The sequence below is a fragment of the Streptopelia decaocto genome, assembly GCF_964273445.1.
Source record: "Streptopelia decaocto genome assembly, chromosome: 4".
Taxonomy (NCBI): Eukaryota; Metazoa; Chordata; class Aves; order Columbiformes; family Columbidae; genus Streptopelia; species Streptopelia decaocto.
This window is the reverse complement of record NC_138658.1, coordinates 66503531-66526930: the sequence shown is the minus strand read 5'-3', so window position 1 is coordinate 66526930 and position 23400 is coordinate 66503531. Positions and strand designations below refer to the sequence as shown.

At 38.5% G+C, this 23400-nt stretch overlaps 1 protein-coding gene across 3 annotated transcripts in view; it reads left to right on the top strand.

The window, feature by feature from the left end:
* The window catches only part of AFAP1 (actin filament associated protein 1), a 119858-nt gene that overhangs the window by 75516 nt on the left and 20942 nt on the right, over positions 1-23400 (top strand). For all 3 annotated transcript variants that reach the window (XM_082051275.1, XM_082051274.1, XM_082051276.1), the window contains 5 exons: positions 4107-4318; positions 7183-7362; positions 16632-16724; positions 17803-17887; positions 20834-20983. In XM_082051275.1, the coding sequence (XP_081907401.1) occupies positions 4107-4318; positions 7183-7362; positions 16632-16724; positions 17803-17887; positions 20834-20983 (720 nt within the window). The remainder of the gene's footprint in view (positions 1-4106; positions 4319-7182; positions 7363-16631; positions 16725-17802; positions 17888-20833; positions 20984-23400) is intronic.

Here is a 23400-nt window from a genome sequence, read left to right as displayed (position 1 = left end):
TGTGTTGGGGCCATGCATTGGTTTGGTTTGCAGAACTGTTTTGACATGCACAAACCAGACTCCCTTTAAAGAAAACTGAACATGGAGCTCCAGTTAGGTGCGCTTAAACATGTTTCAGCTGCTGTTGGAAACAGAGGGTCCAAATCAGCCACTAGTCTTTTGGACAGCTTTGAACCATGAAGGTGGTGGGGGCACTGGACCTGGAGTTCCAGAGTTAAGTATCATCCAGAGTAAATCCCTCTAAACTGGCAATACTGGAAATGTAGAGGTCTCAGAAACTGGCGCTGATCCACAGATCTACATATGTGCCTCTATTGCACTGAATTACTTGCTAAAGTAGACAAATAAAAAGGTAATTATTGAAAATATGTGATTTGCAGCATTTCTGATGAGATGTAGGTAGGGATAAATCAGTCATACTGGCAGATCAAACAGGTCATGTTTGATGCACATGATAGTATTTTTGTGAGTAATCTTTTAGTGCAAAAGGCAGAGGGCTGCCTTCTGATGGGTGACCAGAATGCCCTTCTGCAACACACAAATACTCTTTCTCACGTCCGAATACTTATGGAAAGACCTGTGCACTTAAGTGGAGCTGTGCAGAGACCACGCTGGTTAACTGCTGAAATGACTGCTGTGAGCGTTTACACAGGGTCAGTCAGCAGGATGTTATGTACTAAAAAATTGCAAAGATTTTCCTTTTTGCTGCTTTTTTATTGGCTGGGGTAATTTATGACTTGTGTATGGCTGATTTATAACAAATTGTTATTTTCTATGGCCCAAGAATTAAAGGCATATCTTTCCTCATTTTATAGTCATTTTTATTATTTGAACCAGAACAAATGAATAAAATGATGTCTCTGTTCTTAACACACATGCAAAGGAGTCACCTTAGAACATTAATTATTCATTTCTACACTGCACAAATGGAGGTTATCTGGCAGCTCTTAATTTACCAAAGAAAATCAAGCTAAGAGTTTCATATACTGTAAAGCAAATGAAGGAATATACAGTCTCAGCAGAGCAGCAGAATCACTCCTCATTTCCTCCCTTGCAATGCTGCAGGGTGGTCCTGCTACACCCTGTAATCTGGTGAACTGCTGATTTGTGTTTTGTCATTAAACAAGAGCCATGGTCAGGCAGAAGAATATTAATAGTACAAATATTAATAGCACTACTAAAGGATTGCCTAGGGAAAAAAAAAGAGACAAAATATGAAACTGATCTCTTCTTGTACTTAACCATCCAAATCCATAAAAATATTTAGGCTATCACCCTTAAAAGTTCATTAATAATTCCTTAATGTAAGTATATATATACAGATATTTAAAACTCTGTTAGTGTAACTTATCATCTCACTGTGATTTTGCTATGTTTTCTTATGTCCTGACATCCTTATCATCTCTTTTAATTTATGTTAAAAGTATTCTGCTCTTCATAATAAAGTTGATTTTAAATTCAATATGCCATTAGTAATGTATCTTCAGTCAAGCAAAACGTCTACTAAATCCAGTTGTGTGGTAATTAAAATAAGCTACCAAAGCAGCATATTAACTAAAGATGTAACCTTAGCTGTTCAGACTGCTTGAGATGAAGAAGACCATAATAAAGAAGTGCAAGGATAAACTGTTAAACAACCGTTGGAATTGTTACCTTCAGTAAATATGCTTACGGAATATTTTTGTAATGTCATTAATAGCAAGGAGGCTTACATACCATGTGTCCTATCTGTAAAGGCAAACAGAAACTGAAGAAAATTGCAGAATAGATACCATGAAAATGAAATATCTCTTAACTTCCTGAAGTCCCTGTATTTGTTTGTAAGCAAACGCTGGCATGTAGATGAAAACAAGACTGTATATGCCTTGTCTGATAACGCTTTTTCTCTTTCTTAAAAGCTATTGGTCTGTACCATATGCCTAAATTATCACAGACTAATCTTTGGGATGCAACATTACAAATAATGGGGAAGTCTGCTTTGATTTTCACCTCTTAAAGTGGAAAAATTTGGTGAAGATAAGGGTGAAAATCCAATGTCAAAAGAAGCTAGAATAATCAGAAAATGCAGAAGATGAACAAAAAAAAGGTAGTTTAGCAGCACTGCAACATGTTGGATCAGTGCATCTGAAGTCTCTGAGACTTTAGTAGATTTAATAAAACTGCTTTATTGTGGAGAGATGTTTTTCACTTTTTCTATGCGTGCTGGTTTGTGTCTCAGCGCCTAAAAGCCTTGCTTTGGATGTGATACAGCAGTTTGGAGACACAAAGAACAGAAGCAGGATGTGGCAAAGAGCGGGAAGGTTTCAGCCAGATGACATGAGTACTCCAAGGTGGTCACCCTTCCTGGTGTGAGTCATACAGCAAACTCTTCTGGCCAAGAGTCCCACAAATGAAGAAGAGAAACACAGGGAGTACTTAATGGGCAGGATATAGCAACAGGTCCCCAGAGATCCCATCAGACTGTGTGAGGACGGGAGTCTCAGCAGCGCCTGTTGGCTTTCGTCCTCCTATAAACAGAGATTTGGATGAACCTGCAACTGCCATACAGCAGAATCCCTCTGCTGATCATACACCATATTGCTAACATGAAATCTGCACTTGGACTCCTTGTGGGCCTACATGGGAAGTATCTGTAGGACATGTCATGTGCAGAATTTCAATCTGCACTATGAAGTCTCAGTCAGGACTTCCTACAAGTAATTTTTTCAGAAACTGGTGAAACTTGCTGTAAGAAGTCATAAGATTGAATGTTGTGAGGAAAGAACAGTGATTTAAACCAGTAGCTTTGCTGAAAAGAAAGTGAGGCAGTTGCATGAGCTTTATGGTACAAACAAAAGCAACACTCTGCTGTGTGACAGAGATGACTGATAATTTTATCCAAAGTGGAACCTTCTTTTCTGCAATATGAAGGATTTAAATCATGGCCTAAAGAGGAAAGAAAACAACATGTTAAACAGATTCAATTCAACAGATCAAAGTATCTAGTCTTGGTTCAGAGATGTGAGGTCTGGGTATTTCCTATTCTGATTCTACACACAGGTAGGAGCTGATTTTGAATGAGCTTTCCTGCAATCCACTCTCTTGTCGACTTCCCAGTTGTCCCAGGTCTCCTTCTTACCTAGCTAAAGCAAATGAGAGATTTTTCTTCCACCTTCTGGCCTAAAATTATATCGAAGTCTACTTGAAATATTTAGATGAAATTTCAGCTGTTCAAAAATTCTCCAACATGGGAACATGTTGCAGTGGACAACAGGCCTGCCTTCAGGTGTTCTTACCTGAAGGGCTTTCTAGATGTATACCCACATAAACAAATAAATAAGTATGGATGGTAGAAGAGAGGGTTTTTGAGCTAATGGCAAATTAGTTTTGTAGTTGAGAGGACTAGATCTAGAGCTGACTGCATTGTTGAAAATGAAGGCCTGAACAAAGGTTGTTTAATTGAAAAGGAATCTTGCCATTCCATCACTAAACTTGGTGCAGGATTAAGTTATTTAGGCGAAGCACATAACAATACATTTTTTGCAGAATGCCTTTAACTCCAGCAGAATCTGTAGTTCAAGGAATAACATTGTCTATTCAATGTTATTTATATCATTGCAAGTGCTGTATTTGAGAATTGTATAAAATGTTATGATAGGTAGATAGTGCCTCATAATTTACTCTTGTGACCTTTGTCATATTCATTATTGTTTCTTGATATTCTGTACTAATATTGACATTTCTGTGCCTACATTTTCTATTATGCAATAGGGTAAGATGAAAATGTGTCTCAGTAAAATAGTTACAAAAGATGAAGTTATCTGCAAAATAATGTGTTCAAGATAATAAAATCCTACCTAAAATTCTGGCTGTATATGCACAGCTCATTCTTTCAATTAAAATTCCAAAGGTGTCAGTACAGGTCTTGTATAAAGGTTTATAATGGAACAGCATCTCTTATTCAATTATCTTAATGTATTGATATTATTAAGCACTGAAACAGTAGTTTTTTCATGGCTGACTTTCAAAATTCTTAACTTAAAATGAACACTGTGGAGATTTTCAGTTATTTCAGTACACTTCATGGCTAAATGTTTTAACTTGATGCTTTTACGCTTTTCTTAAAGATTATGATTCAGACGCTATGAGCAGCTCTTATGAATCCTACGATGAAGAGGAGGAGGATGGAAAGGGGAAGAAAATGAGACATCAGTGGCCTTCCGAGGAGGCCTCTATGGATCTGGTGAAGGATGCCAAAATCTGTGCCTTCCTTCTTAGAAAGAAACGATTTGGGCAATGGACCAAACTACTGTGTGTTATCAAAGAAAACAAACTACTGGTAATTTTTATTTTTATCTAGCTATGTTTTATTTCTACCTTTCAGATTATGTATTTATTTTTACGGGAATATGGTTTTTGGAATATGTTCTACACTGAAATTATAAGTGTATCATTTAGCCACCTAGAACTTTTATTTTTATTGCACTTAAACGCAGGCAGTTCCAAGATATTGGAAAGAAAGTCTGGCCTATTAACTACTAACGTATTTCATTTGGAGAAAATAGTGCTGAAACTGTAAATCCAATCTTTCATTCCCTGTGGACCAAAAATCTCATAGGGAGCTTTGTGTATGAACTGTTGGATCAGGCGGCTGGAGAGAAAAGTCCCTTGTTAGACTGAGAATTCACTTGGCAGCATATGCTGTGGCAGTGTATACACTTTAAACTAAACCTTTGCCATCTGTTCTGCGGTAATTACAGATGCAGTATTCACATGATGCACAGCTGCATTATAGAAAGGAAAAAAACAAGTGGATGTATTAGTTCCTTAAACAAATCTGTTACATTTCTTTCTGATTGGAGGCGCCAGTAAAAGATCCCATAAGTCAGTAAATTTTCTGCTCATGGATGTCTTTGTCTTTTCTGAAAAGAAAGCCTAATTGAGGGAAGCACTGATTTCTGTGTCATTATAAGCGAACTAGTGCCTACCGTAATAAATAAGTTTGGGTCTTAGGCACTCCCTGTCTTCCTATCTGGTGCTTCTAACTAACTATGTAACTAATAATTACTGCAATATCCTGAATGTTAGAAGCTGATTAACAGGTGACAGAACATTTTCTATAGAACCTCATTATTCTACACAGATACAACTTAGCTTATGATTTCTTTTTCCAAGTACATTTGTGCTTATGGTGGTATGGGAAATAACGGGGTATGAAATAGAGGTATCTGGGTAAGAGGTTTCTGAAAATATAGTTGGAATTAATGTGCTAGTTTCCAGTGGTCACTAAAGATATAATTTTTGTATCCTCCTCTATTTAAATGTTAAAAAGAATGTTGATTCGGATTCAGTTTTTATTATATTGTTATAATGCCATTATTCTTTATTCACTTTTTGTTACCATATGTCAGGATCATATCAGATTTCAGGACTGTCTGATAAACAGCTTCAAGAAAAGAAAGAAGGAAGCAGATTTTCCTCTGAAGTCACACAATATTTCTTCTACAATTATGTTTGTTCTTCTGTATAGAAATATGTTATTTTTTCTATTTTATTTCCTTCAGCCACATGTGTGGTCTGAAAACCCTTTTTTCCTTATAGGGATTGTCTTTCAGTAATTCTGTAATGGGGATTAAGAAAATAAAAATCATAATAGGAGTCTGTCGACCAAGTTACACAAGATTGGTTTATTGTTTGAAGGAGGACTTAGACATTTAGTTTATGAGGTATGCAAGTAAAACAAATATGTATATTCTTAGAGGTTAGTAATTGCTTGTGTTATAAATGCAGCTGTTATCATAAACCCAACATATTTTAATTAGAAGTAGATGTTTTAGTAGGGAATAATTTTTCACTTGAAGTATTTTAATGTATAAATACTTCAATTTTAGTAAGGTATAATTATAAATAAAATATTTAAATTAATATAAAGGAAATTATATGCTGTTTAGTGCTTCTTAAAGTGACTAATGTTGTATGTTTTCAAGCTCTCATAGCTTGAATACTTAATTTTTTTTAATGTTATAAACTTAAAATTTGTAATCAACCTAGAGAAGCCGAGTTAATGGGCTGTGAAGAGGGCAGGAGGATTATGAGTGATTTGCAGAGGCTAGTTTAGAGTGGCTATATTTGCTCAGCCTAAATTTTAGTGTTTATAACAGAATTTTAACAGCTACTGTCTTCCTGACAGTTGTGTTATGACTTGAATACTGATGCTGGCATGCAAAAGTTTTATGTGCTTTTCTCTGATCACATACATGAGTATATAAAATAACTGGATATTCATATACACAATTAAATGTTTTTCTGGAGTCTGGCACTCTACGACAGCTTTAGGAACCTCAGCTGTACTGATGTTGTACAGCTGTACTGATGTTGTACAGCTGTACTGAAGATAGGGACAGGGACTGGGTCTGTAGGACAAGTGATGTAACGTGAAACCCTTCTTCTTCAGATCACCAATTCAAACACTGAACAGGTCATCCATGTTCTAGCATGAAATAGCTCTTCACTGACAGCGCTTGCTACTGAGGGAAAAAACATTCTGTCAGTCATATAGTTTTAGCCAGGAGCTCACAGGTTAAATTAACATGGAGACTGATGCAGTCTTGTGCAGTGACTGATTAAACTGAATTAGTTGAAAAAGTTACCATCCTGCTACTCTGCCCCCTTTCCACAGTTGGACTACTTTTTTTTACTTATCTGAAAAAAGAAGAACAGCTGAGTAAGGCACGTGCCAGCGTCTTTGCAGCTGCGGCTTGTAAGCACTGGCATAAGTTTGCCTTGATTTGCTGGGCTGTTGCTGTGGGGCAGGGTAAGCATCTGGGCTTTACAGTCGTTAACCGTACAAGTTTATTATGCTGCTACATGGGAACAGATATAACTAAATCACCCTCTTCCTACCTGATCAAGGTCAAGATTGAGTCATGAGGATAACGCAGAGAAGCTTAATGCTCTCCATATGTTGTACCTGTCTTGCAATAAAAGACGTCGATTAATGTCAGTCTGGAAGTAATTTTGCTTTATAGAGGGAATGAGGAGGAGAAATGCAAAGTTGGCATTGGCTGAACTCGGTGGTATGTGGTAAAGAGGTGCATGAAAAATATTAAAAATTTTAAAATGGCATTTCTAGATAATAACAGCTTTCCCCCAGGGTTCAGAAAGGTGATATCTAACTTTTGAACTTTCCTTACATTTATTTAGTGTTACAAAAGTTCCAAGGACCAGCAGCCCCAGATGGAGCTACTCCTGAATGACTGCAGTATCACGTACATTCCCAAAGACAGCAAAAAGAAGAAGCATGAGCTGAAAATCTCGCACCAAGGAGCGGATGCCCTGGTTCTGGCAGTGCAGAGCAAAGAGCAGGCGGAACAGTGGCTAAAGGTAAGGGGGAATTTCTGACCAGGAGCTTTTCCACCCACAAAGTGCTTCTGTTTCCTGCTCAATTGCTGTTAAAAACTGCGATACAGACTGTGACTTTCAGGCAAATCCAGGCCACCTAAATCTCATCTAATTTGGGACTACAGAAATACAGACTTAATGTTCAGGCCTTGAAGTGGCTCCTTGGGCTACCGGCAGCCCAGTGCTACACAGCTGCTACTGCTGTGTATGATTTTCACTGCTAATTGCACAACAATCTGGCACCGAGAGGAGAGATGGCAAATTCATTTCCATCTTCATTTCCAGCTTATTCTGCAGCAAGCTTTGGTGGTTAGGGCACACTGGTAGTGAGCTGAAGGTTTGAATTCCCTAAGGTGGAGGGGGCTGGCACTCAGGTGGCTTTTTGGATGGTATATATGCATAAGTGCCGTAGGCTACCCTGCAAAAATCGGGCATATCACCATCACAGTCACCTAAAGCATCTCCAAGGAGATACCTGTTTGAATTGCTTTTGATGGAGCAACCTTCAACTTCCTGAAGTAGAATGAAGTTTGCTAATCCTGGTTTTGCGGGAGATCATCTTTTACGGTTTGTTCTGGGAATGCAGACTTCTGAGAAATGGGATTTTGTCATCTTCCACTCCTTTCTGTGCAGTGTCTGTAAATGTGGAAAATCCCATTGCAAGGGCTGCAGCTTCAGATCCTAACCAGATTAGTAGCATTTATGTTGGACTTTGCCAGTCTCAAATGTGGAGGTCAGTGAAGTACGGTGGGAAAATACCACCGCAGTTTCGGTAGCTTGTTTTAAGACCTTGACATCCAGCCTTTTAAGTGCATGCAAAAGTATGACTGCATAAGATTCATCAGGCATTCTCCATGCTGTGCTCTGATCCAACTTTATATGGTACTTGTTTTTCTAAGAATATATTGTATTTTTCCAAATACAATCCAATTAAACATGCAGGAATTTCATAATGGCAGATAGTTTTTCTGCGGAAGAGGGAGACCTAAAATTCAGCTTAGGAGGTATGAGTTCTGCTGTGGGCTAATTTACTAAATGCAAAATTAATCTGTAATTTCCTATTTTGCAATATTTGAATATACCTTTTGGGGGTTTGCAGTTTGTGTGTATTTGGTTTTGATTGCGAGTTTGTCTTAGCTTAGCAAATGCCCTCTCTATTGTCTTTTTTAAATAGAAACTAATCTTAGCCATGTATTTGTTAGGCTTCTTCTAACACCAGTATCTTGTTTTAGGTTTTAAAATCTAGCACCATCCAGGTGTCCCATTAACTCACCTAGAGTTTCAGAAACACTGATTGGAGTGAAAAGAAATTCATAAGTCATATTCTCTTCCAAGGGAATTCCACTGTAATTAGATCATGGTAACTGCACCGTGATTTCCTGTGTTGTTCTAAACTTGGGTTTAGTAATGCTGAATTTGTTGGCATTTCACAGACTTTCATAAAAATTGTTTTCTTTTTTCTTTGTTTTTTTTTCTTTTTTAAATTGTACGTAGAGCATTCCCCACACAGGCAGACAAAGCAGTGCTAGATTTTTGCATATCCCAGATTTTGTACAGTTGCATGTGTGCAGAGGGTGAATGGCTGGATGGCATGTTACTGCAAAGCATTTGGAGACAGTCTGACAGCACTTTATTTAGTTCTTTCATGCTGCAAAGCTCTCTATTCATAAAACTCTCTATTAATAAAATTCTTTCAAGTACATGGCAATGCTACTGTATGCTCAACTGCCAGATCCTCAGCACTGCTGCGGCACTCTGGTCTGTGCAGTACAAATCGCCTGTCGGACAGCTAACCAAAAATGGTCTGTGCAGCTCTTGCAGCAGCTCCAACATTTACAAGAAGTATAGCTTTTTGAGAAAGAAGCACTTGTTTTTGTATTTTAAAAAAAGGCAACAAAATTTAGGGAGTTTTAATTATTATGAAAATAATTATATTTTTGCTGGTTCAAGCCTTACTTAAAATGAGCTTCTGAAAGTCATGTGTGGCTTTGTTTAGGAAGTTCCTATACTGAGAAAGAGATCACTGCTTTGTCTTGGAAGAAGTGGTTTGAGCTTTCCCTGCCTGTCATTGAGAGGCGCATTCTGCAGCATTCTGGCACCTATGTGTGATTTTTGTAGTTAATGAAATGGGCAGATTCAGAGAGTGACAATGAGAAAGGTCTCTGCAATGACACTTTTAAATTATAACATGCCTTCTCTGTCAAAGATACTGGACCAATATGTACTAGTGAAGACAGGTTATCACTCAGGAACAATGGGTTCTCATGAATTCATATGTAAGTGTCAAATTAAGGCTTTACTCTTGAGCCTGAAAAACTCACAATGGCTTTGGAGGCCAGATTTTCCCATGAAAACTAAACCAGATGATTTTATTTTTAAGTCAGATGTAAATGCTATAAAATACACTTACTTAAGGAAATGATTTTAAAATATCTATTGGAAGACAAGTGCAAAATAAATGCAGAATATTTTAGACCTTTCTTGTAAAGATGACACCAGAAAAGCCAGCTGATAAACCTAGTGCAAACTGAAGTCTAGACTGGAAACCACAGAGGGAGTTTCAGGTTTACCAGCTAACAAATGTTTGATGAAAAAGAGCTGATGTCACCAAAGAGCCTGTCAAGATTTCAGAGGAAGAAGCGTAACTAGTATAAATCCAGCCTAGAGCTGAGATCATAGCAGTAATATGGTGGGCAACATAAAGTGGTGGAATTTTCCAGACTTGAGTTCCCACAAAAATGTACATGAAAAAATGTATGCAGTTACACACTCTGACTCAAAAATGAGCTTTTTCCATGCGCCCTTGAGTGTATGTGAATCTGTGTGCACTTTTGTGCATTTGTGGTCAAGTAAGGTCTTAAATCTTCCTGTTTGTCTCAGCACATCCAACGGACTAGTTGAAACTACACTTATTTGTCAGCATCCCTGGAAAATGCTAAATTAAAAATAAAAGGACTGCTAAGAACATGATACTACAAGAAGATGCTTGTTTAGTGGCTTCATTCATACAGATGAATGTGTTCTGTGTTCAGGACCTGCAAACTAGGCCACAGAAAACTGCTCTTAATATTAAAAATACATGAATGCCAAGGAAATTAATTTCTGATGTAGCTTCTTGTAGAAGACCAGCAGAAGAATGAAATGGTCATGGTGTCTGGACCCAACGCTTTCTGTTCCTTTTAACGTTGCCTCCTGCAAAAAATACATTTATGATTTATCATGCAAGAGAGGTAATCTATCGTTTTGGAGTGCAGGCCTTGATTTTCATTTTTACCTAATGTTATGCACCCTTTGTTAACTTTTCTTCATTTTATGGTGTGCAGACATTTTGCAGCAATCTCTTCAGGTGAGGGTCTGTAATTGAGCAGTGAATGTTTCAGGCACAAGCAGACATACCTGCATCTATCATTTTGACAACGTTCAGTCAGTTCTGAACTTGTTGTAATAAGAGGGATTCGTTCCCCGAAGAGAGAAGAAAATCAAGGTTGTGACTATCCAGTCAAAGAGGCTGTAACGCTTCTTGTTAGGATGTTAATCTGGTTGTCCTACTCAGTTTCGATCTCTGATAATTGCATGTTGTCTCTTATAAAAGTTTTCAAAAACATCTTTTTTTTTTTCACTGTGCTGGGCTTAGTGAGGGGAGTCAAGTAACTTCTGGTCTTCAATCTTAATGTGGCTGAGTTTTCCTGAAGAATAAACTAGTGACAGAGCTCTTCTTTTACCAGTTTAAATCAGCACAAGTCTGAGCTTGTAACTGTAAACATTGTGTGGCTGGTTTTACTTTCTATGGGAATTTCCAGCTGGAGATCTCAAAACACTTCAAGCATTACTTTCTTGGCTCAAGTAATGTTCCCCAAAGAGGTTATTAGCTCCATTTTGTAGCTGTTGAGTCAAGTGCTGAATGATTGTGCCTTAAAACTGACTGGAAAAAGTGTATTTGAGGATGCATACTGAATATAAGTGATTTGCATATAGTGTTTTTTTAGTTTGTAAGTAACTTCAGGACCATAGTGTCCCAAGATGGTCAGGCTGGCTGGGTTCTTGGCACAGCACATGATCACCAGCAGTGAAGGCTTTGCAAACTAAATTAAACCTCCCAGGACTTACACCCCTATTGTCTCAGAGAGATGGTTTGAGATATCTCGGTACAAACCGAGGGCATGATCTGGAGACACAAGAGACTGAGCTGCATGTGAGAGCTTGGCCAGGCTGCGGGAATGCAGCCAGGGTGCTCTGGCAGAGCCCAGGACCCCATCCTGGCTCTGAACCAGAGCGTGTGTGTGTGACTGGCACCATGGAAAACAATATGTTACGTTAAAAAAGCAGATGCATATGTAAATTTTTTAAAAAAAAGAAAACACCAGTGAATACAGAACCACAAACATCCTATTTGCTTGTTTTCTCAGGGATAAGTTTTCTTTAAGTTCCTGACTAAAATCACAAATGCAAGCTGTAGCACATCTCAGAGCAGAACTCAGGAAGACTGAGACTCGGTCCCCTGCTTTCACCACAAGATAGTATTCCTCCTCTCTCCTTCTCGCAGCTTTGGGTGGAAAACTATTTAAATCATACCCAGCTCAGATTTACGGCCATAAGTGTGGTCTGGATTTCTGCATTGCCTGGGCTTGGGGATCCAGCTCTCCTTGCATGGGATACCAGTGCCCTTGCAGCAGCAATGCCTCCAGCCGCCCTCCCCAGCCACCCTGCGCCTCCTCCTCTGGGCTCTGCCTGATCAAGTGGCCATATATGGCAATAGTCTTCATGGTAATAACGCAGGAGAAATGATACAGAGGTTGTCTTGGTTGAATATGTCAGAAAAGTATTTTTAAGGGGATATACACACACTAAAGATGGGCTTGCTGGCTGCTACTCTGCTAGAATCTCATCCCCACTTTGCTAAAACGGCAGTAAGCAGAAAGATGAAGCTTTTCAAGCTAGGGCATGCTTGAGAATGACATTTTCCAGTACAGAGGGTAAAAGGCGTTTCTTTTTGGGACTTAGGCTATGATGTGAATAATTTCTGCTTTTCCTCTAATTTATCTAGGTAAACTCCTCAGGGCATTTCTTCTCTGCAAATTGCTAAGAGAGTTTTGGTGCTCTCTTAAGGAGGAAGAGATTGACACTAATATGTGTTTTGTGTAAGGGTCCAAAAGAGAGAGAAAATAATGAGAATTTAGTCATGCCAGAATGATGAAAGTCCCAGAAAGTCAGTACTCCTCCAGCACTGAAAAAGGAGCATTTCAGGAATGAGAAACAGTGACTTACGTCTGGAGCCAAACCCTTTTCCTTCTGCTGTGTTGTGCATAAGCAGATTACAGATTTAACATACTCCTATCTTCAGAGTTAAGCAGCAGAGACAAGAGACAGAGGACCCAGCCTGTCGTTTATAGCAATTCCCATGTTTGCAAAACGTGGGTAGATGGGTGACAGGAAGTGACTTGGCTGGATGGATTTCTAGCCTAGTTATGTACAGAAGAGAAGCAAAAGAGCAGTCAGGTCGTCAGCTTTCTCCCTAATCACTTTTGAACTCAATCATATTAAAAGTGTGAGCATCTCCTCTGAGTTTCATGAAAACATGAGCTGAGATGCCGTGATCACATCCCTGGGGTAAGCACAACCTGCAGCCTGAACTCATCCCACAGAATCAACGAGGGGAGAGGTCTGCAAGCTCCTCAAATGCAGGAAGACTCAGTCTTATTCCTTATAAGAGCCTCAAGGAGATCAGCCACAAGGAACTCTCTACAAATTTAGTACTTTTACTCAGAATTTGTTTGGTCTCTGTGTGGCAGGGTCTGGCTGGCGAGCAGCTGGCTTTCTGCTTTCACTGCATAGCCTGTGGGTTTTTTTTTCTGAAGCCTGGATCTTGAAGGTACCTGGGAAAAATCTAATTTGATTCATTTGACTTTGCAGATACAAAGAATAAAAGTAGGGCAAGTAGTCATGGTGCATCATTTAAAATAAGATAGAAGAGTTATAGAAATTTGTAGGTGAGTACAGGTATGGAAGTTTTATACTGAGTGCTAGTGTTTCTGTCATAAGATGGTTTTAAAGAGAGAAATATTCCAGACACACCACGTGGCAGAAATTCCACTGACTTCACCCGTCACTGTCAATGGCTCGGGGCAGGGACTCCTTCCAGCTTTGTACCTGCAAATATTTCCCCTCTATTCCTCATGCCACTGCATTCAATGTGATAAACTGGTGTATATCCTGATCCAGCTGGGGATTCAAGACTTTTCTGTAACATAAATAAGCAATAATAACATACTTAGGTCTACACAAGCTTTTTGCAGGTCTGCAGTTGAGGCAGTTCTGAAGTCCGCTAATTGTAACACTGTAATGGTAATTGTGGTATTTAAAATTCTTGTGATGGAATAACAGAAGATTACATTGAACGTATTTAGTTTTGAGGCTATCCAAAGAAATGAACGGTCTTCAGTTTTCTGATTACGTTTGCTTATATATTTTAAATATTTGAATACGTAGTCTGTTTATGGATCTCAGTTTGATTTTTCCTGGCAGGTCACCCTGTGTATGTGTATGTGTAATGTACAAAGACATTTGTGGTAAGAAAAAGAGAATTATTTCCCTTTTCTAATGTGTGGGAAAACTTAAACTACTAACAGGGTATGTGCCATTACAAAGTATTCTCAGTACAGCCTTCCAGATTATGCCATTTTGTTAAAAGTAACACATTTGGGAATTCCTTTTATTTGCTTTCTACTTTTGGAGCCATTGAGGTACAATTATTCATATATTCACACATTTCATTGCAACGGATAAAAGTTCGCTGACCTCCTTTCCCCACTCTCACAACTATTTTCTAATGAAAATAGTGATCTTTTCGTATGACTCCAGGATATGGAACATAGAAAAAACTGACAAAAATGCCGAGTCTTGTGATTAAAATTATGCAAGTTGGCAACAGTGTTGGAAAGTTTTATCCTTAAAATTTTGACTTAAAGCTATAAGCATGTGAAAACCACATTTACAATGGCAGCTGTCTGCAAACGTAATTACAGAGAGTGCATCCAGGCAACTGTTACATATCAAAGACATTTCATCTTGATGAGCTGTAGAAGTATGAGTTTTATGCTGTGCATTGAACACAATTATATTGCACATAGAAGGTGATGAGCAAGGCTTTGCCGGTGAGCCCCATGAACCCGAATGAAGTGTTGGAACCTTGAATGTGCATTTAATTCTGATCCTGCCATGAACTTCCACTTGATAATGTGTCATTTTTTAAAATAAAAATTTAATTACAATGCAATTAAACACTTTAGCTTCTCCTTAAATATGTGAGGTATGATAAGAACCGGATTTACTTGAGTGTGTGACTTTGCACATAGTATTCAGTTAATGCTGCCAAATCTTTTCCCTCTGTTCTGTCTGTAACTCCCATTACTATCTGCCTGTGCCAAAATGAACTGTGTGGTGTGAGCAGATGCTGAAAACATGAGCCATTGAATCAGGGTCATGCAGGAGACAGAAATGAATGTTCTCAGAAACTGTACAGACACATTTCTGTAGGAAGAAAACAGTGGTGTATTTACACCAAACTGAAGACCAGCAAGTGAAAGGAAAACAGCACACATAGAAGACATTTCTTATGATTTTGGGGAATTTAGGGCTACATTTAACTTTAAGTTGCAAGTGCTCTGCAACAGATGCATCAAATTTTGTGTTATAAAGGACATCAAATGCCATGCTTATGTTTCCGGGACAAGATATAGGGAAGTCCAGACAGTCAAGAAAGGCTGCTGAAGTGCTTTAATATCCTAGCTCAGAAATAAAAGTGTAGGTTCATTTCCCTGCTCTGCCTAGATTCTTTTATGTGACATAGAGTGAGTGATTTAATCTTTCTTTGTTCCTGAGTACTCCATCTGTAAAATGGCACTGATGCTCTTTCTCTCTTTATGGCATATATAGTACTTGTAATTTATGATGTGCTTATGAGTTGTAGCAATAGGATTTTTGTAAGCCCATAAACATTCAATTTGTTTAGCTTTGCCCTAAAAGGGAACTTCAGTGTTGTGAAAGAACTGTGTGGGGCCATCTTTAGCTCTTTAATGTCTTCTCTATCAACATTGTTCAGTTCAAAACTGAAAAGACATTTTTTGTTGTTTAGCTTTTCCTGTCCTTGAAAGAAATCTGGATTTTGACGGTTAGCTAATTGCTGTTTTCCCTGGAAGTGGGAGTTCTCAGGCCAGATCCTCCTCCCTGCCAGCCGGGCTTGCTGTAAACAGTGTGAAGGGAGGAGCTGGATATGTAAACACGTGCATGTAAAGGGAAAAGTTTGTGTGTCCAGCAGTAATGCTTCCAGCAGAGTAGGATGCTTTTCTTTCTTAGCTCCCTTGGCTCTGCTGTCCTTGCATGGCTGCACTGCTGTAATCAGTAGCGTAAAGCTCAGCACCCCCTTGACATGAGTCTGGATGGAGAGCTGGGACCTGTTCTCATCAGCAGAAACAATTGCAGACTGATAACGGGCTGGTGATAACCTCCCAAGAGAGAAAAAAATTAATTATGTCCATAGAGAATCATCAAAAGTCTTTACTCGTTGCATGTTTTTTACATTTATATAGTTTCAGTTTTTGAAGTTCTTCAAATTCTATAAAAATCTCAGTGAGTTCCAGGTTCTGAATTTTTCTTTAACTTTTTAAAGCAGACATAATGCTATTTCCATTTCCCAGAACACATTTACAATTACTTTGACCTATACCTTTATGTCAACGTGCAAGTATAATACAAAAATACCACAGAATACCACTGCACAGTGGTATTAACTGTAAGTCGATCGGCACTTCATTAATTCTCCAATAGCAAAAAAAGAGCAGCTGGGTAGTGTATTATGCAAAACTCTTGTCCTTTGACACATGGGACCTTGGATCTAATCCCACTTTTTCGTCATCATAATGAAATTAATTCGATGGTGTAAGCTGAGTTCGTGTTGCAAAACTAGCACATGGAAATCAGCAGTGCTGTTGGTTTCTTTACTCAGGAGAGCCTTGGAGCTTAGCTTGTCTAGAAACTGAAACCGTCCACCTCTAGACATTATGTCTCCTCCAGGTTGTACCTGAAATTATTTCGGGAGGCAGCATGGAGAAGCTGGTGTAGTGGCAGCCTGCCTGACACCTGCCAACCTAGTAAATGTCTGTGGGATTCTCCTTCCTATTTCCCTTCACATTCATATATAATTTCTCTGATTTGTATTTTGTTAACAATTAGTAAGTTTTACATTGTCTCCTAAGGTTATAAAAGAAGTGTGCAGCAACTGTACGGGAGCAGTAGACTCCGATGGCCCATTGTCTAGCTCTCCAGTGCACAAGACAGAGCTAGAAAAGGTAAGATTATGGATGCAAAAGTCATTGTTCATATGGATGCAAAATTCATAATTACTTATTATGGAGACACTGCTAGACACTGCATGGTTTAGGGGATGTGCAGACCACAAAGCTGAAATTGAATTTACTTTCTTCATTTCGTGTATTAAATTTTTCATGTTAGACCATTTTCTGGGGCAATCTTCAATAACTATTGTCTGATTCATGTTACTGGTTTAGACTATTAGCCCCTGTGTTGTTTTTGTTTGTTTGGATATATGCACACATCCTACAGAATTAAGCCTTCTGCCATGTCTATTCATTTAGTCATGAACAAGCAGCAGACTGGCTTGTGTCCATTAGCAGCTTCTCTTTGGCCATTTAGGGTGCAGTTCTGATACATGTGTGGTGATGCAGAGACACTCTCTGCCAAGTGCAAAGAGCCAGCAGGGATGTGACCATCAGGGAAGAACAGCTGAAGATCATACAAAAGTTTTAAGGGAAAGTCTTTTATTTTTGAGAATTTATTTCTTGAAGAGCTCCGTGGGCATGCTGAGGTCACTGTTTTGGCAGACCCTTTCAAGCATTCGTGCCTCAACATAGAAACTTGGCTATTCACATATGGTTGTCTCTGGTGCCTTGACGCAGCAGGATATGAAAGCAAGAATTAGGAAGGAGAAGAGCCCTGCAGTGAATGATCACTATGTTGTCTAGGGAGAAAAAATTTAAAAATTATTCTTATTTGATCCATGTAATTGTTGGTTGCCCAGCAGATTATTAAACAGGAGCACAGAGTCTAGAAATTTGTTTAAAATATTTTGTGTAACAAGAGGTATTAAATTATTATTATTTCACTGTTCAGAGTGTACTTTCAAATATAGACCTATTTTGTGATTTCTGTGCTTTTCTAAAGCGTATACAACAATGTAAAAAAAATCTCTAGAAATGAATTTTTTACTATATTCAGTTTTTCTTCCAAGTGGATGAGAGCTTGTAATGTGTTTTATTTCACAGTAAGCATATTTTTGAATTGACTCATGACACTTCATTTGGTGAAGGTGACAACGCTCTATGTCTATTAACCTCTTTGTCCCTGCAGAAGTTGTCATCTGAGAGGCCAAGCTCAGATGGGGAGGGTGCTGTGGAAAATGGAATCACTACTGTGTGCAATGGAAAAGATCAAGGTACATCTCACATGCATAGATGCTTGGCGTAAATAATTTGTGCATATAGGGAGATACAGGTAGTGAAATATGTTTGGGGGTTGTGTTTGGAAAACAGGCAGTAATGCTTTTGAATATTTTTATTAGGATTCAACTTGAAAGATGAATTATGTCAGGAGGGAACCCTTGAAATTTTTCAGTAAGAGAAAGCATTTGATATTATTATTGTGCAGAAAAAAAATCGATATAATTAGTATAAGGAAACAGAACATAGAAATTTTGACTTAGCCTTTTTTGTGTTCAAAAGTGCAGTTTTTCAGAGTTTGGGCAGTCACTATAGGCAACTAACAGTCGCTTATATTAATAGTAACTGTAACTGTGTAGTAGCAACATAAATAGTGGTTATATCACTTCTAAACTATTATGTATTATTTATATTAACAGACTAAAATGTGCATAATCATGTAATATCACTGGGTTTATGAGTATATATGTATATAATATTACATATGCTGCTTTGGAGCCATGCATGCTTTGTTGTCCTTATAATCTAACAGAGGCACATCCCAAATCCAGAGGGAGTTTTGTCTGAGTTACATGTAAAAAGCCTCAACCCCCTATGTTCTTTTCCTCATCCCCTTCCCTCCTTCTCAAAGCAGAAGAAATTCTGTGAGTTTGTTAACTTGCCATATAGCGATGCTATCATTTAGATGGGACGTTTTTGTGCAGCTGTCAGGTAATGTGAGCTGCACTGAGCACAATGTCAATACTGGCCTTGGTGCCAGTGCTGTCTCGCCTTTTGACTCATTTCCTTTATCTTCTCCCTGGGTCATTTTCCAGCATTTCCTGACTATACAGATCTTTGACATGCGCAACACTATGGAACAATGTCAGGTTTTGTGGTTTCTAGAAGTTGTGGTACAGGGTTAGTTTTCACCCTATAAAATCTTCTACTAAGCCTTAAAAAATGTACCATTTTAGCCTCTGAAACCTGCTGATAAACATCTGTGCCCCAAAAGCTGTGTTGTCCATGATGTCCAAAAGTGCCTGGTGGCTCAGGTGCCTTGCGGGAGGCATGCTGATGGAGCATACGCTGATGGAGCATACGCTGGTGGAAAACCAGCCCAACTTAGATGTCTCAAGGAGGACAATTAAAAATAGCAGTTGCTTTTGAAAATTGTGACCTTCAATGTGTAGTAGTAAAAAGAATAGGCATTAATGACTGCAAGGAGGTTAAAATATCCCTGGCATCATTTTAAGTGGTTCTGGATGAAGTTACACTATTTTTTCAAACAATGGATAGGAAACACTTAAGGGAGTCTGTGGGAAGGGAGCTTCTGGAGAGCAGTCGTCTCCAGTCTCTGCTCTGCTCTCAACCAGCTGCTCATTTTGCTGCAGGGAAGAAAATGAGAAGAAGAGGCTTTTGTGACAAAAATCACTGGCAGTCGGGCAATCAGTATATTCTTTAGAGTCAAAAAGATTAAGTCATGAAGGTCTTCCTCCCCTGAACACGGGAGCTCGTTGCATGTTTGGAGAGTACAATGTAAGTTCTGAACACCCTCGCCTTAGGAAGAGAGAATTAGACCTTTGCTTACACACATGCATCACTGTGTTGGAGTTTGGGGAACAGTGACCCATACCTGAAAAGCTGCTTTTCCTCCCCAGCACCACATGCGGCAGGTGACAGATTTGTATGGTCTTGGCTACAGATATGATTTCTAAATAGTGTTCCATGATTCCTAGCAATTAAACTAAATCTGATAAATTATCCCATTGTGAGTCCCAAACTGCTTCTCTATTTTCCATGCATTCTTCTTCCCACTTCATCAATTCATACAGTCATTTCTCATCTGAACATTTGTCCTTTTTTTTCTCAGTTTACACAAGTCCATAACCACTAAATGTTCCCTGTTGCAAAGGGAATTGATGTGTCAGGAATAAAGTTACAGCAGCTCAATCAGTAACTATCCTAACTGTATTTTTCATCAAAATCATGTATCAGGGCAAGCTGATGGATATTTTTGCTGCCCTGTCAGCAGAGAGAGTTTTTCTCTGTTGATGGAATCCAAATTAGGCCACTGAATGCAATTTCTGAAAGTTCATTTTGTTAGTTCTGTTTTGCAAATAAAAGGTATTTTTTCTGATGGTTTGCATTTTTTTTTTTTTTAATTTGCTAGGATTTTAGTCAGGTAGGCACTTTTAAAAAATTATATCCTTGACATGTTACATTCAGCAGCTCAGCATGTCTTGGTGCACAGAGCTGTAATATTACTAATATCATATTAAGTTAATAGAAGCATAGGCTGGATGTTAGCAGAATACCTCTTTTCAGCAGAGCTTTTTCTTTCCAAGTCCTCACAAAAACAGTAAGTGCCAGCTTCTAATCACTGAATGTTTATACTGATCCCACTAATTTAATTGTTAGTAGTTAATTTATAAGTCTTCTCTTTCTAAAAGGTTCATTGGCATAAGATACCTTAACCTAATTGTACATGGCAGGAGTATTTTTGCTAGGCAAGTATATTTTGTTTTCGTTGTGTACTTAACTGTTAAAGTATTTTGAGGTAGATGTTTAGGAACAATGGAAGACTGTCTGGGTGGATTTTTATTCTCACTTATATTAGCTAAATTTATATGCAGGTAGCTCAGTCATACTGATAAATTACATGATGACTGCTGTGGAAAGAGACTTTCAGCTTGATTAGATAAAATTAAATTAGAAGCTTGATTTTAATTTTTCTTACCTGTATATATTCTGAATGCGATTCTTTTTATAGAACAGAGGTTATTTACAGGCATCTGCATTAGAGAGGGAATCTAATGTTTATCTCATTGCAGTCTAAAACTTCTTGAAGAATGTTCATCTTAGAGTGAATTGTTTGTCTGAACGGCAATTTTTATTCAGGTTCTCTCTGTTCTTAGGTTAATTTAAACGCACTAAAATACATCCTTTTGCTTCCTTAATAGTGAAGAGGAAAAAAAGTTCAAAACCAGAAGCCAAGGGCACTGTGACTAAAGTAACTGGGAAAAAAATAACAAAGATCATTGGCTTAGGAAAGAAAAAGCCATCAACAGATGAACAGACCTCATCAGCTGAAGAAGATGTTCCAACATGTGGTAAGTGGTATTTTTTCTCCTTGAGTCTTAAATGCACATTGCAACTAAAACTTAATTCTAGCCTAGAAATTCCTCTGAAATTGCTTGTACTGCTGTAATTCTTCCATCAGAACATCAGAAGGATGCACTCAGATTGAAAGAGGAGTAATCAAGAGCTTATAATTTGAAAAGAGACTAAAAGACTCGACTTTTAAAATAAAATGGTAGCATAGGCTCAGAAGTAATATCATTGCTCTTTGCAAAAGTAAGGGGGAAGTGTGGACAAAAAAAGCAGAAATAAACAAGCTGTTTTCAAGGAAATGGATGTAAAATTATTATAGACTGCACTATGAAATGAATTTAGACTAGGAATTAGAAGAATGTTCTTGGGAAAGGATCAAGTCTTTTATGATGGATCATGGTGAGGTTTTATGGGACAGCAATCAAGACAGCAGTCGACTGGCCTCAGCCAAAGCGATTTGAGTTTAATTTTAAGTTCCTAAAGTGGTACATATTGGGCAAAACTTGAATGAAATAACAGATTTCTAGAAAACTATTTTACCTCCGAATGATGATCACTCCTTAAGACAACTGTAGTGCTTGGCAGCACCAAGGAAGTGTAATATATAAGAAGGCATGCAGAAAATGCTTAAGTTGTGTATCTTAGCTCTTAACGTTTTCTCACAGTTTAGGACTTTGTGCAATGCATTTAGCTGATGTCCTCACAGCTCTGGTATTTTCAAACAATGCAATGTATTTACATTCTCCTGTTTGCCTTCTGGTGTTCCAGTATTAAGTAACACTTCCATATGTGAATAAGGTAGAACCCACCCTTCTCCCAATCCCTTCCAAAAAAAAAATTCCAGAGAAAGCAAGCTGTGAAGTAGTTGCACCAGATTATTAATTTGGATCTGTCTTTTCTCCTTTAATTGACTAGAAAAACTTCAGAAACCAAGAAATCTGTGATTAGGCAGCAGTTGGCAAAACTCATTGGTGCATGAAGTGTGATAGATGCTTGCCCAATGTGAAAGAAGCAGATCCATGGACCACCAGTGAGAACTTCATAGATCAGAGGTGGCTCTCAAGCCACACTTTGGAAATCATTCACATAAACAATCTTTGATTAAATAAGTGTGTGTATATACGTCCATACATCAGCTAAGTACAGATGTGATTTATCAACCAAAAGAACAGCTGGGAAAAGCTGAAGCATCTGGTTTCCATACAAACTCAAGACTTCCGGGGTCTCATGCTCCATTGATTATTCTGTATTATGTGAGACATTAACCACAGCTGTACAATCTAAGTCCTAGTATTTCTATCATTATTTCGGATATGGACATAAGTATAGCCATTACTATTGCCTGCATTTGGCTCTACACAACACCACTTGCAGATTTTATAAGAAAATACGTGTGTCTAGGTTTTGGTCATCGCAGGAAGTTTTTTGCAGAAGGAGTTTCTCACCACCAGAAATTTGGCTCAGTGCAATGCTCTCTGGGAGGCTGCTCCACAGTTGAAGGCTTTTACACTTTAAAAGGCTCTACCTCCCATGAACAAAGAGAAAAGCCCAGCGCGGCTGTAGGGGACACCCAGCTAGAGTGGAAATGGAAACCAACCTGCACTCGGCATCATGGCAAAGCTCTTCCCTAGAGCATCACTGGTCTTTGGCTACCTGGGCCAAGCTCAAGTGCGAATGTCCCAACTGGGAATGCGCTCAAAGCATTTTGGTCATGTCAGCTGTTGAAGTTTTAAGTAGGGATATGTGGGAGGAAAAGTGTGGAATCCTGCATAGTTCATGTGAAATAGGAGGGTTTGGAAGAGCTTTTCTGAGAGGTGTGTCAGAAGCAGAGGAGGAAAAAAAGTGCTGTCTGAAAAAAAAAAAGCCTTTCATTCCAAAACAAGCCAGCTGGCTTGTACGTGAAGAGTTTTCAGTTTCTAGGGATTATATTATAATGCACAACTATATGGGGTTTTGTTACAGGAGGAGGGAGGAGAGCTGGAGAGTGTGATCATCACAAGGAGCCAAAATCAGAGGACTGTGCACATCCTCCTTTCTTTATGGCACCTTCCAAGATGTGCGCAAGTCTGATCTGCTATATCCTGTTGGATCAAGCTTTGACATTGGAACCACAATGTTGGAAGGGAAACCCAGAAAAATTAATCATAAGTCATAGTTTTAATGAAAACCAAAGAGAGCTATCCAACAGAATTAAATGAAAATCAGACCTGAGATAGAAGACAATTTTTTTACATAAATTCTGGCCTGTGCAAGTTACCATTTGTTTCCCTCTTCACAGCCTGTTTGGAAGCAGCAGCACGCTGAATTCATGTAGTGTTTGTAATGTGGAAGCAAAAGTAAAAGATCATCTTTTTTTTCGTTCCCAAACTAAATAAGGCAGGAAAATTGGGCATTGTCTTGATTTTAAGATTTGAGT